General features: G+C 44.3%; 1 protein-coding gene across 4 annotated transcripts in view; it reads left to right on the top strand.

The window, feature by feature from the left end:
• Positions 1-17521, top strand: part of LOC144507676 (uncharacterized) — a 140923-nt gene that overhangs the window by 70133 nt on the left and 53269 nt on the right. For all 4 annotated transcript variants that reach the window (XM_078234844.1, XM_078234846.1, XM_078234845.1 and 1 more), the window contains exons 7-9: positions 1792-2004; positions 8180-8698; positions 15457-15891. In XM_078234844.1, coding sequence (XP_078090970.1) covers positions 1792-2004; positions 8180-8698; positions 15457-15891 — 1167 coding nt within the window. The remainder of the gene's footprint in view (positions 1-1791; positions 2005-8179; positions 8699-15456; positions 15892-17521) is intronic.

Below are 17521 nucleotides of genomic sequence, written 5' to 3'. Positions count from 1 at the left end.
CAGTGGGATTTTGTCGGGTAGCTCATTTTCAGCCAGTACATGCACAATAGGCTGAACAACCACCTACTGTATCATAGATTTTCTTTGGTCCCATCTATGGGGTGGCACAGTGGTTAGCAGGGCTTCCTCAGCACCAGGGACCCGGATTCGATTCTTGGCTTGGGTGACTGTCTGTGCGGAGTCTGCACGTTCTCCCCGTGTTTGCGTGGGTTTCCTCCGGGTGCTCCAGTTTCCTCCCACAGTCTGAAAGACGTGCTGGTTAGGTGCACTGACCATGCTAAATTCTCTCTGTGTACCCGAACAGGCGCCGCAGTGTGGTGACTAGGGGATTTTCACAGTAACTTCATTGCAGTGTTAATGTAAACCTACTTGTGACACTGATTTAAAAAAAAAACTTAAATAAACTTTAATTGCTTCAAATTGCTTCCACTGCAACAACCACCAAACGCACCCAAGAGTCCAATTTAGTTGTACTTCTGAGTGGTTTATGTGGATAAAGCACAAAAAATGTTGCACTTGCCATCACTCTTTAACCAGAGTACTATTCGGGGAGTATACACGATTGTCCTCAGAAGCTGGGGTTCAGCACCTAGTTCATTGGGGTTTGGGGGGAGGGGGGGTGGCGGAATATGCATTGTATATTTTTGTTTGGAATCGTGTTACAGCTTTGATAAAAATATTTTAAAAGAGATAAAAAGACAAATAACTCGATACAGTTCTTCATTGAAGTCTTTTTACTGTATTAGTTGCAAAACTAAAACTGTTATTAACTGTTGCTTTCACGAGTGCAATTGTGGCACATTGAATAATATGTGAAGTCTTTGTGCTTTTTAAAAATGTGGACTACTACTGAGCCAGAAGATCATTTTGAGTTGAGGACAGAGCTCCCCATTGAATTGCTGGTTTGCTTTGGGTGTTACTTAAAGCAATCATCCTTGTTTAAACATTTGGGTACTTTTTAAGTATATCTATATCCCTATATCCTACTGTTTTTCCCAGGGTAGCATTAATTCTCACAAACCACAAGATCTCTCATTCAGCCTCTGATCTACACTGAGTCTTGTTGATTGCATTGTTTTTGCCATTGGGGTGCCAAAGTCCTGGGGAGGCATGGGGGGGGGGGGAGGCAAAATCAGCTCTGGTTCTTCCCTGATTGCTTTCCAATTTCAAGGAGCTATGAGTCTGGGAGTTTCACAAGGAGAGGACCATGCTTTCCTGTTGCACAGTCTGTGGGCGAATAACCCAGTGACCTTCATTATCTGGACTCACTGGCAAAGCATGGCCACTTAAAGTTTATTTATTTATTAGTCACAAGTCGGCTTACATTAACACTGCAATTAGTTACATTGAAAATCCCCTAGTCGCCACACTCTGGCACCTGTTTGGGTATACTGAGGGGGAATTTAGCATGGCTAATGTACTGAACCAGCACGTCTTTCGGACTGTGGGAGGAAACTGGAGCACCCGGAGAAACCCACGCAGACACGGGGAGAACGTGCAGACTCCACACAGACAGTGAGCTGAGCTGGGAATCGAACCCGGGTCCCTGATGCTGCAAGGCAGCAGTGCTAACCACTGTGCCACCGTGCATTTGAGTAAATTATTGAAAGGTGATCTCTACTCACGCAACAATACAACCAGCAAAATCTAGAGTTGGGGCGATTTCGCCAGCTTTATTTTTGCCGGCTTGGGTGTTCTCAATTTTTACATTTTGGACAATGGACTCGAAAGGAAGGAATTTAGATATCTTAACTGTTGATTTTTTTTTTTTATTAATTTCTTCCCCTCCAGTGGTGATAATTGATCCCGATGATGACGAAATGTCCACTCTGGAGCTAGAATTGCCGCCCGGGCATAGTTCTGGGGAATCCGAACTCCGGGAGAAAAGTGAATTGTTGGGAACGCTGGACACTAACTCGCCAACAACTCCAGTGCATCCCAAGCAACCGCTTCCCAAAATTGCCTTGGTGACCCAAGGGGAGGATTCGCTACAGTCCAACAAATGTAAGTTTAAAGTAATTCTCTCGATCAGTGAAGCATCTCAAATGGCAGTCTGGAGGAGCTTGGATAATAACGGTGCTAATTTTTACTGCCTGATTTTTAGTATTTAGAGGGAAAATTGCAGCACTATAATCTGCATTTAAGATGCTGTTCCCCAACCCAGTAATCCACATCAAGTTGCATTATTTAAGTATATTGATTACCCTGATTCTTGCACAAACTCGCCATTCATTTTAAAATATGTATTGTATTTTAAGCTCTCCCTTTGTCTTTCCCGTCTCTGTTTTTCAAACTTTTTTTTATTTGCGGAGGTTGCCTTAGCTTTAGGCCGGCCTTTAGCTGGCATCTTCTCTGCAAGAACTGTTGAATTAGCAAGAAGGAGAGAGACAAAGATGGTTTGGCAAGATCTTGTGCTTAGAAGCATTTCATCTCAAAATTACATCGACTATGGATGAAGTTGGCAGCTTACTGCATGCTGATCAATTGGTAACATTTTCTGTCAGCGCCAGGCACCTTTTAGTGCCAGTGATGGGTACATGGGATCAATTAAATAAATTAATCCTAGTGTCAGGGGGATTAGCAGGGTAAGTATGAGGGGTTACGGGAATAGGCCTGGGTGGGATTGTGATCAGTGCAGACTCGATGGGCCGAATGGCCGCCTTCTGCACTGTAGGGATTCTATGATTCTATTCTATGATCTTTGGAATCTAAGGGGCAATTTAACACGGCCAATCCATCTAACCTGCACATCTTTGGATGCTAAGGAGCAATTTAGCATGGCCAATTTATCTAACCTGCACATCTTTGGACACTGAGGGACAGTTTAATATGGCTAAACCACCTAACCCGCACATCTTTCGGACTGTGGGTGGAAACCGGAGGAAAGCCACCCAGACGCTGGGAGAACGTGCAAACTCCACATGGTCACCCGAGGCCGGAATTGAACCCGGGCCCCTGGCACTGTGAGGCAGCGGTGCTAACCACTGTGCCACCACGCCGCAGTTATCAATTTAACATTAATAACTGTTTAATTTTACTTGAAGCAGGATGGTGGTTAGGCGATGGAAAATGTCACATTCCTGCAGAATGACTTTGTTCTCTTGTGATTGAGGCTGACGCACGTTGTTGGGTAACTGCAGATGATCCTTGTTCTGTATCTGGAATCAAGCTGCGTTCTAACTGAATGCTTGATGCGATGCCAGTCACTGTTAAGTGAGCGTTTCATTTTTGAGCATCTTCACTTGATCAGAAAGTGACAAAAGTATATATAAAAGTCTTTAAAATATCCCTTTTGTGCTAATGCTGCTAAACAGTTATGCTCTTAGTCACAAAAATGAATTGTAAAGCTGTACCCCATGTATGTGAATGGAGTCCTTATGCTGAACAGGAGAAGTTTGACCTCTACAGCTGAACTGCTCAAGTAACTCAATATAAGATATTTGGCTGCATTTAGCCAGAATATTATTCAAATAGCCAAGCTGGAATGTGAAAATGATCTTTACAGCTTGCATATTGTCCTATGGCAATAAATGGGCACTTCGTGGTAGGGAGGTCATGTCATGATAATATACTATTTGGCTCTTAAATGTCACTATATACTCCTAGGCCATTTATTAAGAGAAATTTGATCCATTTTGGTGCCATACACACACAGTCACTGTCTAGACAAGTGTAGTGTAATGTGAAACTGGACTAAGAAGCACAGTATCATTCACATTTTACAAGTTACTCAACAGCGAGGCAATTTGAAGGAGAAGGCATTCTGTGTTCACAAACTCCAGTCATGCTAAATGTTTTCGTTCTTGTGAAGTGAGATATGCTTCAATTTGGCAGTATGATTAAAGCTGCTGCAGATCTGCTGTTAAACCACTTGATGACTGTGATCCTCTCCGTGTTTTGACCTTTATTAGCTCCCTGCACCCGACCTAACGACAGGCGGAGATAAATGGGGCAAGTTGAGTTACATTTTCCTCGCATGAGTTGATAACTGCTTTTAAACTCATCAGTGTTTCTCTGAAAGCAGCCTGAAGATGGACACAAGTGCCTAGGGTTCATTTTTCCCCCTGTGGCGGCATCTGCCACTCTCTTGAAAGCAAAAAAGAACCGTGGTGTAGAAATGAAACTGAGATGACTAACCCTGTTGGGATGAACATCAGCACAAACCCGCAGTCTACTCCTATCTAGGCTAAGCAACATTTACTGGTCCGATGCAGATATTTCTAAGATGTCTTCAGAAGGGTGAAAAGTTTAATTTTTTTGACAAAAGTATGTGTTATGTTTATTAGCGTCGCAAGTATAATACATGATTAGGATGGATATGGAATGGTAGGAGATTTTAATTCACGGGTGAGATGCCTGAAGATTGGAGAGTGGCAAATGTGCCTTTGTTTAAAAAGGGCTGCAGGGAAAAGCCTGGGAACCATAGGCCAGTGAGCCTCACATCTGTGGTTGGAAGGTATTTTGAGAGACAGGATCTACAGGCATTTAGAGATGCAAGGACTGATTAGGGACAGTCAGCATGGCTTTGTGAGTGGAAAATCATGTCTCACAAATTTAATTGAGTTTTTTGAAGGGGTAACCAAGAAGGTAGATGAGGGCAGTGCAGTTGATGTTGTCTACGTGGACTTTAGCAAGGCCTTTGACAAGGTACCGCATGGTAAGTTGTTGCATAAAGTTAAATCTCACGGGATCCAGGGTGAGGTATCCAAATGGATACAAAATGGCTTCTTGACAGAAGCCAGAGGGTGGTTACAGAGGGTTGTTTTTCAAACTGGAGGCCTGTGACCAGCGGTGTGCCTCAGGGATCAGTGCTGGGCCCACTGTTATTTGTCATTTATATTAATGATTTGGATGAGAATATAGGGGGCATAGTTAGTAAGTTTGCAGATGACACCAAGATTGGTGGCATGGTGGACAGTGAGGAAGGTTATCTCCAATTGCAGCGGGATCTTGATCAATTGGGCCAGTGGGCTGACGAATGGCAGATGGAGTTTAATTTAGACAAATGCAAGGTGATGCATTTTGGTGGATTGAACCAGGGCAGGACTTACTCAGTTAATGGTAGGGTGTTGGGGAGAGTTACAGAAGAAAGAGACCTAGGGGTATATGTTCATAGCTCCTTGAAAGTGGAGTCACAGGTGGACAGAGTGGTGAAGAAGGCATTCGGCATGCTTGGTTTCATCGGTCAGAACATTGAATACAGGAGTTGGGACGTCTTGTTGAAGTTGTACAAGATATTGGTACGGCCACACTTGGAATACTGTGTGCAATTCTGGTCACCCTATTATAGAAAGGATATTATTAAACTAGAAAGAGTGCAGAAAAGATTTACTAGGATGGTATCGGGACTTGATGGATTGAGTTATAAGGAGCGGCTGAATAGACTGGGACTTTCTTCTCTGGAGCTTAGGAGGCTGAGGGGTGATCTTATAGAGGTCTATAAAATAATGAGGGGCACAGATCAGCTAGATAGTCAATATCTTTTCCCAAAAAGGACATGGGTTTAAGGTGAGAGGGGAGAGATACAAAAGTGTCCAGAGGGGCAATTTGTTCACACAGAGGGTGGTGAGTGTCCGGAACAAGCTGCCAGAGGTAGTAGTAGAGGCAGGTACAATTTTATCTTTTAAAAAGCATTTAGACAGTTGCATGGGTGCGATGGGTATAGAGGGATATGGGCCAAATGCAGGCAATTGGGATTAGGTATGGGTTTTTTTTTTAATGGACAAGTTGGGCCGAAGGGCCTATTTCCATGCTGTAAACCTCTATGACTCTAATTCAGTCGGGCAGCATGGCCAGTGCAGGCTTGGAGGGCCGAAGGGCCTGTTCCTGTGCTGTAATTTTCTTTGTTGTTTTTTTGACAAAGTAGGCTTACATTAACACTGCAATGAAGTTACTGTGAAAATCCCCTAGTCACTACACTTTGGCGCCTGTTCGGGTACACTGAGGGAGAATTTAGCACGGCCAGTGCACCCTAACCAGTAGGTCTTTTGGACTGTGGGAGGAAAACCACGCAGACACGTGTGCCTATGCATCTCCAAATGTTGCCTTTGTGCGCTCTACTTCCTTAAACTTGCCTCACCTGAACATTTAAGACTTGCTTCTCACCTCCTTCAAACTCTGCACAGACGGTGACCCAAGCCGGGAATCGAACCCAGGTGCCTGGTGCTGTGAGGCAGCAGCGCGAGCCACCGTGCCACCCTTATGAGGGATAGTTATTCAGTTTGGGCAGCTGTAGTCAGCAAAGCATCAGTTCTGGAAATCCTCCTCGAGTTAGTGAGTGATTTCTACAAAGGTAGTGTGAGAAGGAAGTCTTCAATGTTCAGGTGAGGCAAAGTTTAAGGAAGTAGGGCGCACACAGGCAGTATTTGGAGATGCATAGGCACACGGAAACAAATTCTGACAAAAATTAAAATGTTTCTCCTTGCTAGAAATGAGAAAGGTAAGAAAAGAGATTAAACTTTATTGAAAATAACTTGGGCTGTAATGTAAACAGACATTGATGGTCATTATGTCCGATAACAATGTCACAGTGATTATTCTCTGCACACGCAGAGTGAGGCAGAAATAGCCAACAGAATTAGGAGTTCATTTGGCTTGTTGAGGGCATTCAAAAAGAAGCAAACAACGAGATTAAAGTGAAAAAGATTTTTGCGTAGGCTGAAACCTAAAAGGATCTTTCCTCGGTTAGACAGGGTGAGTTGGATAAAGCCCACAATCTGATAAACTAATTGCTTGATATGCAGTTTTTTTATGCTGATGTTCTTAACAGTAGGAAGGATGGTTGTTTCTCTCCTAGTGGCTGGTGGTGACGAGGCAGAGTTTCATCTTTTCCCATAGCGAGATTTTTCTAGAACGGGTCACTAACCTGTTGCCAGAGGCTTATTGCTAGAGGGGTGCCACTCTGCATCAGCATGGCTGACCAGGAGTCTCTCCCCGCTCTTAGCAGCTGCTATTGACGTGTTGGAAGGATATTGGAGGTTGACACTCAGACCTGTTTAGTCGTGTTATGAAAGCACCTTCCTTGGCCATCAAACCCTGAGGTGGGACTCGAACCCCCGGAGTTTCTGACTCAGAGACAGAGACACTAACCACAAGGCCGCCTCTAACAAGGATGGTACCGGGTATTAAATATGCAGGAGATAAATTGAGACTTTAAGTTGGTCCCAGTTTGGAAGGTGGGGTGAACAGGGATGTAGGTGAGAAGAAAAACCAGTAGGGTAAGAGAATGGGATGTGGTAATGACTTTACAGAGACTCGCTCTGTTTTTATTAATGGGCTATGATGTGCTTGATCAGAATATGGAGCAGTTGAGAGGGGGGTCTTCAACATCAGGAAACAATGTTAAGGAATAACATTGTGGCACAGTGGTTAGCACTGCTACCTCACAACGCCAGGGACCCGGGTTTGATTCCTGGCTTGGGTCACTGGCTGTGCAGAGTCTAAACGTTCTCCCCGTGTCTGCGTGGGTTTCCTCCAGGTGCTCTGGTTTCCCCCCTCAGTCTGAAAGACGTGCTAGTTAGGTGTATTGATCCAAACAGGCGTGGAGTGTGGCGACCAGGGGAATTTCACAGTAACTTCATTGCAGTGTTAATGTAAGCCTGCTTATGACTAATAAATAAACTTTTTAAAAAATTTAAAACTTTAACGTTCAGATCTTTTATGCAAATAATTTCTCTCAGCATGAAACAGATGACAGTGACAGAAAGAGTCTCGTAAGTATAGCTATTTGAGAAGCAAATTCTTTACCTTTATTAATTTGATTTGATTTATTATTGTCACATGTATTAACATACAGTGAAAAGTATTGTTTCTTGAGCGCTATACAGACAAAGCATACCGTTCATAGAGAAGGAAACGAGAGAGCACAGAATGTAGTGTTACAGTCATAGCTAGGGTGTAGAGAATTTTACTGTATTTTACTGCATTGAGGTGATTCTGTGGGCTATCATTGCAGAGTACCTATTTCTACTTTCACCTTCATGGAATAAACCCTGTTCCGCTTTATGCAGCAAGCCAGAATAAGACAGTGTAAGTTATTCGTAACCAGATTAGGATATTTCAGTTGCATGATTTCACAAGCACGGTTCTGGACATGTTAGCAGCAAGTTAGGGCTATCAAAACATTATATTTGTGTCAGGATTGACTGTGTTTTGTTTTTTATGTTTTTTTTTACTTTAGTGCTGAATTCCTGTCAGCTATGTGGCACCTGCTTTGAAACTCGTAAAGGATTGTCAAGCCATGCACGTTTCCACCTCAGGCAGTTTGGAGTGCCGGATTCAGAAAGCAGTGGTGCCCCCATCGGTACACTGTACGAACTTATGAAAAGAAAAGGGATACCTAGTGTTTTACCCTCAACTTTGGCCAGTGATAAACCGCAGAGCTGTTCACCAAAGGACATGACTGGTTTAAAACAAGAAGCTCCCGGCAAACCGCTTGGGGAGGAGTGTCAGGGAGAAACACCGCATGTAGCTAAATCACCAAAGTTGGCCATGAACAGTCCACCGAAGGGCCAGTCTCAGACTGGGTCATCGACACTCAAAAAAGTGCATCCCATTTTGCCAAAGCCAATGTCCAGTAAATCTCCAGACCAGGGGAAAACAGGTAGATCATTGATGAACACTCCTCAGACGTCCGGAGAGCTGCTGTCGAAGAAGCTGTTTTGGTCCCCCCAGGATGACAATACACCTTTAAACCTCAGTAAGTTGTGGTTGCTAGTCTTTCAGGTGATCAGGTTTGTAAAGTTCTGATGATGTTTGAAAGGAAAAACAAAGAAACCCGATTGCCGACAAGCACGGCTGAACTAAGTTAATTTATTAAGACACCAAATAAATTAATCTCCTTGCACTTTATATCTTCAGCTATTGGGAGGCAGGGGGCCAGTTTCCTATTGCTTGAAGGACAGTGATGTGACTTGGTTAGATTCTTGCGTAATATTGATAGAGATGCCAGGAAGAGATTTCATCCTCAGTATTAAAAACTGGATTTGTCACACATTTATCACTGATTCTTTCCCCCACCTCTCTCCTGGTGGTGTTCTGACTTGCTGATATCTTGCACTGAGCCTTAGCCACTCACTTCGATTTCTCAATTTTAAAAAAAAAGAAGTCTCCATAATTTCTTAGCTTTTGTGAGACGGTCCCGGTGGTTAGCACTGCTGCCTCGCAGCACCTGGGTTACCCGAACAGGCGCCGGGGTGTAGTGACTAGGAGAGTTTCACAGTAACTTCATTGCCTACTTGTGACGCTAATAAATACACTTGAAACATTGACCTAGATATATCTGCACCCCAAGCAATCCCAAACTCATGAGAGAACTTGAAGCATGTTGCACAAAAAAATTTTGTGGATGTGGTTTTGACCTCCTTTGGTTTCTGGATGAAGATGCAGACACTGCACAGATTTCCACACCATTGAGCATGGTTTTATAGATTAGTTGCAATATGTCCCTTAGACAGTCGAGTTGTGGTGCTTCTCCATTTGTATCAGTAGCATTTCTGCTTGAACTGAGGGGGGCCCCGGGGAGTCTAACTCAGGAGGATGTGTATCCCACAGCGGATCCTACGATCAGCCTCTGATCCAGGGAGAAGTTGATTTTCCAAGCTTTGGTGCCAAAATAGCTTTCAGTTTGAAACTTGATATTCCCTGAGTATTAGGAATATTCATTAATGATATATCAGTCTCTCCTATAATGGGTGAAAATTGCACAGGGGCATCATAAGCAATCTCATATCCATGAGTGTAGACAAGATCTGTGGTATCTAATGTGGTTAAGTATTTTGTCCAACCTTCCATTAAGCCCCCGTAGTTTTGTACCCGGAATGTGCAAGTCATGCTAGTCCCAATAAACTTGCCACAAACCAGCAAACAATAACTAGGAAATGGAACGGCTCTCCATTGTAATGTGCCAGCTCAAGAAACACTGCACTTGCAGAACAGAACAATCTTGAGATAAGTTTTAAGTTTATTCATTAGTGTCACAAGTAGGCTTCCATTAACACTGCAATGAAGATATGTGAAAATCCCCTTGTCGCCAAACTCCGGTGCCTGTTTGGGTACACTGAGGCAGAATTTAGCATGACCAGTGCACCTAACCGGCACGTCTTTCTGCCTGTGGGAGGAAACCAGAGCACCCGGAGGGAACCCGCGCAGACACGGGGAGAATGTGCAGACTCCGCACAGACAGTAACCCAAGCCGGGAATCGAACCCGACTCCCTGGTGCTGTGAGGCAGCAGTGCTAACCACTGTGCCGCCCATAGACCAGCTTCATCTTCAACCTCAATTAAAAGGCAGGGCCCAAGTTGTCATCCCATCTCGGCCAACTCCTTGTACTTGGCTCATTTGAATGTATACAGCCAAAGCTTTAGTGACCAGTGGTAAGAATTCAGGTACTAGAACAGTGGCTCAGGATTTGCAGTCAGTGGATTGTGATTACTGGGCTAAATTCACAGCTGAGGTTTCCCCTCATTTTTGAACACTTAATCAACTTTCTTCTTTCTCTTCCACCGCCCCCCCCCCCCTCCCCCCACCAAAAATATGTTATCTTATATACCTCACCCCAGAGGAAAATTTAATTGAAAAGTCTTATTAGATTTCCAAGAATAATCTAAATCAGTAGAGCCCAAACTAAAAGTGATTATATTTCCCGTGAGAGTCATTCATTGCTAGCGTGCTATTCTTTGTCGTTTCCTGTCGTAGATGGCCATGTGCCCTTTTATTACCTTTGTTCTTACAAAGACTGCATGTGTTGTTAAAGTTAGATGGCTCGCTTTTCCCAAGTGCGCATTATGGATCTGCACCAAGCTTCCACTAGTCGCAGAACTGTACATCTTCATTGGGCACACACCCCAGATGCTAATCATACACTACTTATACCCAAAGATAAATTAACCACAAGCCAAGCACCGCGATCCTGAAAAGCCTAGCATGAAGTTTAGTCCTGGTGGCAAGTGTCATTCTTTATTGCCCCAGACCTAAGCCCTTAACCCCGCTAAGGCTTACTTTGTAAGCCAGAGGGATCGGACTCTGCTTCCAGCATTGGAAAAATTGAAGTAATGTTCCAGTCTTCTCCACTTGCACTGATTATCTGCTTCAGAGCACAGACCCAGGAAACTTACAGCTATAGAAATCACAAAACAGATTAGCTTATTCTTGTAAAACAAATCTACAATTTCCATCCACAAATTGGCTCTTGAATGAATATACTACCTCAGTACCCTACCTGGATTGCTATTCCAAGTGATGGCATCCTTTGCCTGAAAAAGGTCTTCCTGTCATCTGACCTGCTTAACCTATTTCAGATTTTAATTGAATACCCCCTTATCCTGGCATACATAGAAGATAGGAGCAGGAGGAGGCCATTTGGCCCTTCAAGCCTGCTCCGCCATTCATCCCGATCATGGCTGATCTCCCAACTCAATAGCCTAATCCTGCTTTCTTCCCGTAACCTTTGATCCCATTCACCCCAAGTGCTATATCCAGCCGCCTCTTGAATACATTCAATGTTTTGGCATCAACTACTTCCTGTGGTAATGAACTCCACAGACTCACCACTCTTTGGATGAAGAAATGTCTCCTCAACTCCGTCCTAAATGATCTACCCTGAATCCTCAGACTGTGACCCCTCGTTCTGGACTCCCCCACCATCGGGAACATCCTCCCTGCCTCTACCCTGTCTAGTCCTGTTAGAGTTTTATAAGTCTCTATGAAATCCCCCCTCATTCATCTGAACTCCAGCGAAAACAGTTCTAGCCTAGTCAATCTCTCCTCACACATCAGTCCCGCCATCCCCAGATGTGCTCTGGATTTGCCTTTATCTAGGTCGCCCTGTGCCTTTGTATAATTTTTTCAAGCCCCTTCTCAGTTACTTCCATTTCACTCGAGCATTGCTGTGCAACAATCATTCCATGTTGTGGTTCTGCCATGTCATTTCACTGCACCATCTCCATGGCTTCAATTTCACAGTAACCAAATCCAAGCACAGTACCCAAATTACACAGGCCACAAATTGCATAGTTTTAACATGATATCATTTTGTACTCAACTAGCTACAGTGTTAAGCATTCATTTTTGGTTAATGAAGGTAACTAATGTCTGCTTCAGAGTACAGTGCAGGGATGGCTGAGTCTGCCATTGGATCCAGATCCTTTCAACTTCGCTTTTAACTATTGCCATGCCGCCGCTAGCTTCCTGGCAACATCCATTTAGCTTCCATTTTGTAGGGAATATGCTGTAATGCATAAACTGCAGTTATCTGTCAGTTATGCATTTGATCCAAAGCTGTTTGTAGATCTCTGGCCTATTTGTCCACTCTGACAGATTTTCACAGTCCACTAAATCATTTAGAGTCCAGATCGTTATTGCATGGCAGACACCATCTGTCTAGTTTGCAGAGGTATAATTATAGTGGTTCATTGCATCAGCAAATGCCATGGTACCTTCTGCCTTTGTATCAAGCGGGATATTGGTATAAAAGAGATGGTGGCATAGATTAGCTAACTTCTGATCAACATGGAGGGCATGGTGGCAGATTTCATAATTCTGTTCCATAATTGGACCGTTTAATCATGTGATGGAGCTAACTACAAGTAGATTATCGCTTTTTGGGGAAAGAGTCATTGGGTTCATCACATACAACACATTGCTGCTGTAAGGACAGGGAAAGATTTTAAGTTCTATGAATTGCATTTTGTGGGAGGAGACATTGGTTAAATAATCTGCATGGGGCATGATTTAGTGCTCCATGTTCACTATTAGATTTTACCCTTTGTTTTAGTCAAAAACCGTCTTGGGAAAGAATAAATAGGGTTTCTTCGTACAAACCTTTTCAGTCAATTTGATCCCAACCTCCTCATATTTATTAGATCCAAAGAATTTCTACAAGTCGTAAGGGAATAGGCCCTTGGTGAGCATGGTACCAAGCTGCTCTCTGGTGAGAGTGCTGGAATTAATTTGGGAAAGGGGCAGCACGATGGCACAGTGGTTAGCACTGCTGCCTCACAGCGCCAGGGACCCGGGTTCAATTCCCGGCTTGGGTCTGTATGGAGTTTGCACATTCTCCCCGTGTCTGGGTGGGTTTCCTCCGGGTGCTCCAGTTTTCTCCCACAGTCCAAAGATGTGTGGGTTAGGTTGATTGGCCATTATAAATTGACCCTAGTGTCAGGGAGACTAGCAGGGTATATGGGGTTACGGGAATAGGTGGGATTGTGGTCGGTGCAGACTCAGTGGGCCGAATGGCCTCCTTCTGCACTGTAAGGACTCTACAATTCTATGAATTAGGATTTGCTTTGTCACGCATTAGGAAAGGAGCTTGTGGGTTTTGGATCAAGTCTGAAAGGCAGGTGTGTCTCAGGCATTGCTTGTTTGCATAATGTTACCTCATGGAGTGTGGAGTATAACCTTAATTCAAAGAATCAGTACATATAAGGTAAGTAGTCTGCATTGTTTTTAACAATCCTATCACGTAAGCTTTTACACTCCAGTAATTTTTTGCTAAGTCATTAGAATGTTTATAGAATCTGCTGTTAATTTTCTTTACCTTGTAGATTTTTATCAGTGTTGTGAAGATGTTCCCAAGTTGCTGCTCATTTCAGACTTGGCTTTCTGTGAATCTACCTGTGTCTTGAATGTTGTGGGAAGGAACTTCTTTCTTGGCCATTCTTGACCTTCCCCTCAAATTCCTCTTCCAATTGAAACTGCCTGGAGCTGGGGGAGTTTGCATCCAGTTGCGATGGTAATCAAACTTACTCTGTCGGCGGAGAGGGCCACCGTCCTTGTACCATAGCTGCCAGTTTGGCGTGGTCCTTTTTGGCATTTTCTGAATTTAATTTTTTTAAAATTCGTTCGTCCTGTCGGTTACTTAGCTTTCTGAGGGATTTTTTTTTATCTCAGTGGGTTCTTGCTTCTTCAATATTTGGCAGAAATGAACGTACGGGTAGATAGATGTGCAATTATGGAAATTTAAAGACTGCCTTTAATGTTGGCTGAATTTGATTGCCAGCTTTTGAGTCAGACACTTTATTCCGTATTAAAAATCGATGGAAATTTGCTCTTGTGCATTTGGCTTACATCATGTGCTGATTATTGCTGTTTTGCGCTCTTGTCAGAGATAGCCAAATATTTTGTGGTGTGAAGCATGCTTAAATCTGAGGACAGCACCAACTTATTTCCTTTTTAAACTACATTTTGGGACTGGACCTGCTTTTTAAGTTACGGCTGTTCACGTTTGCTTTGGCGCTGGCTTGGCTTTGTGTGTTTTGTCTGCGCTGCTGTTTGCATGGTTGTGCTGCAGGGCCCTCTTTGTCCACGGTGCTTTGTGTTTCCACATACCTCTGTGACATTTTTTTAATATTTTGTAACGGTGGCGGTTGTCTGCTTTTCCTGAAGCTTTGACTGCTTTCTGTACGGGTCACATCGCCTCATCCACCGCTGCTTTCTAATTTTGGGGTGGGGTGGAGGTGGAGGGCAAGGGGATTGACCTGCATCTTGCACCTACCCCTGTGTTGTGTCAGAAGTATTGCGTGTGTCCTTTGTACTCCTGCTTCAGAATCGCCTGCCCGATTAAAGTCACATCAATCATAAACAAACTGGCCGCGACTTGCCAGTCTTTCTTCTCTTGCCACCCCTGCTCAACCCCCACCTCTGAAAAGGAAATGATCGTGGATTGTCTGATCACAGAATGTATTACCATGTACTAAGATAAAACTGCTGCTGGCAAAACTTCCCTGCAAGGGCCTTTGTGTCATATTTTAATTTTATTTACTTCCAACTTCTTCCTCTTTTCACTTTTGCTGTGTAATCTGCCTTCAGCAGGCAAGAAGGCAAGTGTACTTGGTGCCTTCAGAGATACCGCACCCTAAACGTTGTGGTGGGATGTGTCCCTCCCTCTCTATCCGCCCTTGACACTGGCAGGATTACAACCTTGCCATGTCGGGAGTGTAGGATGCACTTGCGATACCCTCTGGTTTGGGACTCGATGCAAGCCGCCAGCTGCCTGGCATTCCACCAAGTGGGCCGCCTGTTCAAATACATGGAAGCTACAGCTGAGTGCAATGCCCTCATCCGGAGTCGGTGTGCACAGGCATCTCCAAACAGGAGTTCCTGCCTATTCACTGGGAACAAAGTCCCTGGCTGATTTTATTTTATTTTCTATCCACAGCGAGAGAGGCAAACCTGCGACTGGCCCCAGCTGAATTGAGATAACACAGACCAAGGAATGGAACTGGGACCTTCCGCGTTGGTCTGGTTTCGGGAAAGGCCAACCTTTTACTTTACGGCCCTAAATTTGACTTAAACCCACAAAACCTAAATTCCGTAAAGTTTAGAGATTGAGTTTACTGCTTAAAAGCTGGAAAATGCTTCTTAGATGCCAGATTGATATAGTGTGTGAGAGGGTTAATGAACATAACACAGGTGCCGTTCTAACGGTGTTAAATACAACTTCTCTCTTTCATTCACAGCAGTAAACAGTGAACACATAAGCTGTCGGTTGTGTGGTGCCTGCTTTGAAACCCGGAAGGGGCTGTCGAGCCATTCCCGAGCTCACTTGAGGCACTTTGGAGCGGTGGATGTGGACTCTAAAGGATCTCCGATTGAAGCTCTGAATGAATTCATTAAGAAAAAGGGGATACAGAGCGCTTTGTCATCCATGCTGCCGATAAAGAAATCGCACAACTACCCTAAGGTGTCTGCCCTCAAAGCGGAAAGGACCAATTTCAAGTTAGGGGGACCAGTCAACAAGAAAACATCGCTAACGTCCCCTTCAGTGTCAGCACAGAAGAAGCTGAAGCAAGTCACTATGAGTGTGCACATGGAATCTGGGATTTCTCAGGCTTCAAGACCTAACAATGAGCTGACTTCAGAAACTTATTGGCCGTCATCACCTATAAATCTGTGTAAGATCTTAATTAGTGATAGGTGTGCGAGATACTGTATTTTGTAATCCAAGGAAATGCGACCCTCCGGTCAGAATGACCCAGGTGGCAGAGATGATGGCATCTGTATAGGGATGCCTGTGCACCAGTTCATGCCGCCATCCCTACTGAGAGCGCCAGTCGGGAAGCATTAGCTGGAATGGGAAAGAGGACAACATTTTAGTAGGGATGGTTGGAAAATGGGATGTGAGCATTGAACATTATTCGAGGGGATGGTGAACCAGTGATTCAGCGAGAGCAACCATTTATTCATAAGCTGAGACTAGCAAGGCTTTATACAGTTAAAATTCCACATTTGCTAGATCAAACAGTGCAAGTCTGTTGTCAGAACCTTGTTCGTCTCTCAGGCCAGTTGAGAAAGAACAACCTTGCGGTTAAATGGTGCTTGTCTTGTCCTCAGGACTTTCAAAAGTACTTTGCAGCCTTCAGATTATGTTTTGAGTATAGTCTCCGTTGTTTTGTGGATGGCTTAGTAAGGTCCCGCATGCAGCAAAGAGATGAATGGCCAGTTGATCTGTTTTGATTTTGCTGGTTGACCAACACTTGCCGAGAATTCCCAACTCTTCGAAAGCAGACCATAGGATCTTTTAAATGCACCCAAACAATCAAACTGGGGGCCTCAGTTTAATGCTTCTTCTGGAAGATAGTACTTTATATTGCACTGAACTGTTATCATAGAATCCCTGCAGTATAGAAGGAAGCCATTCGGCCCATCGAGCCTGCACTGACCACAATCCCACCCGGGCCCTATTCCCGCAACCCCACATGTTTACCCTGCGAATCCCCCTGACACTCGGGTCAATTTAGCACGGCCAATGCACCTACGCCGCACATCTTTTGGACTGTGGGGGGAAACCGGAGCACCCGGAGGAAACCCACGCAGACACGGGGAGAACGTGCAGACTCCGCACAGACAGTGACCAGGGCTGGAATCGAACCCGGGTCCCTGATGCTGTGAGGCAGCAGTGCTAACCCACTGTGCCGCCAAGCCGCCCCGTAGCCAGGGTTCCAGTTCCAGGTTATTGACTCTGTGAGAGCGTGCATGCATTTGAATTTGTGTTGGCTTCGATTTACGCGCTGGTACTCTGGTGTAGGGCTTGCTAACTCAGAGCCAACAGCCCTACCACTGAGCAAAGCTGACGCTTTGAAATTAAGCGTGCCTTGGGGAGTTAGGAGGAAACGCAATCTGTTGACTGATGCTTTTCTCATTAGGCATTCACTCACTATCCATTACAGGGGTCAGTTGAGTGCCGTATTTTTTGATAGTTCATTGTGCATTCAGAGACATGTACCAGATGAATTGTCATAACTATTTCCATCCTAGACTTACCCTGTTTAGAAATCCATGGCATTGGAATACACTGCCTTGTGTCTAAAAGCCACAGCTAGAAAAGTATTACCCATTCCATAGAAAAATCAGGGTAAGGTGTGAATAGAGTAGAAATGTTTTTGTATATTCTGATGCATTACAGTACATAATATATTGTATCCTGCAGCCGCATTGCACACAGCAAATTCCCAATTTTATTTGTTTTCTTGGGTGAGGTGGTGAGAGGAGGGGAGGGGGTCATCGACAGTGATCAGAGTTGAA

The sequence above is a fragment of the Mustelus asterias genome, chromosome 19 (genome assembly GCF_964213995.1).
Source record: "Mustelus asterias chromosome 19, sMusAst1.hap1.1, whole genome shotgun sequence".
Taxonomy (NCBI): domain Eukaryota; kingdom Metazoa; phylum Chordata; class Chondrichthyes; order Carcharhiniformes; family Triakidae; genus Mustelus; species Mustelus asterias.
The sequence above is the reverse complement of the archived record's forward strand: the minus strand, read 5'-3'. Positions and strand labels throughout refer to the sequence as shown.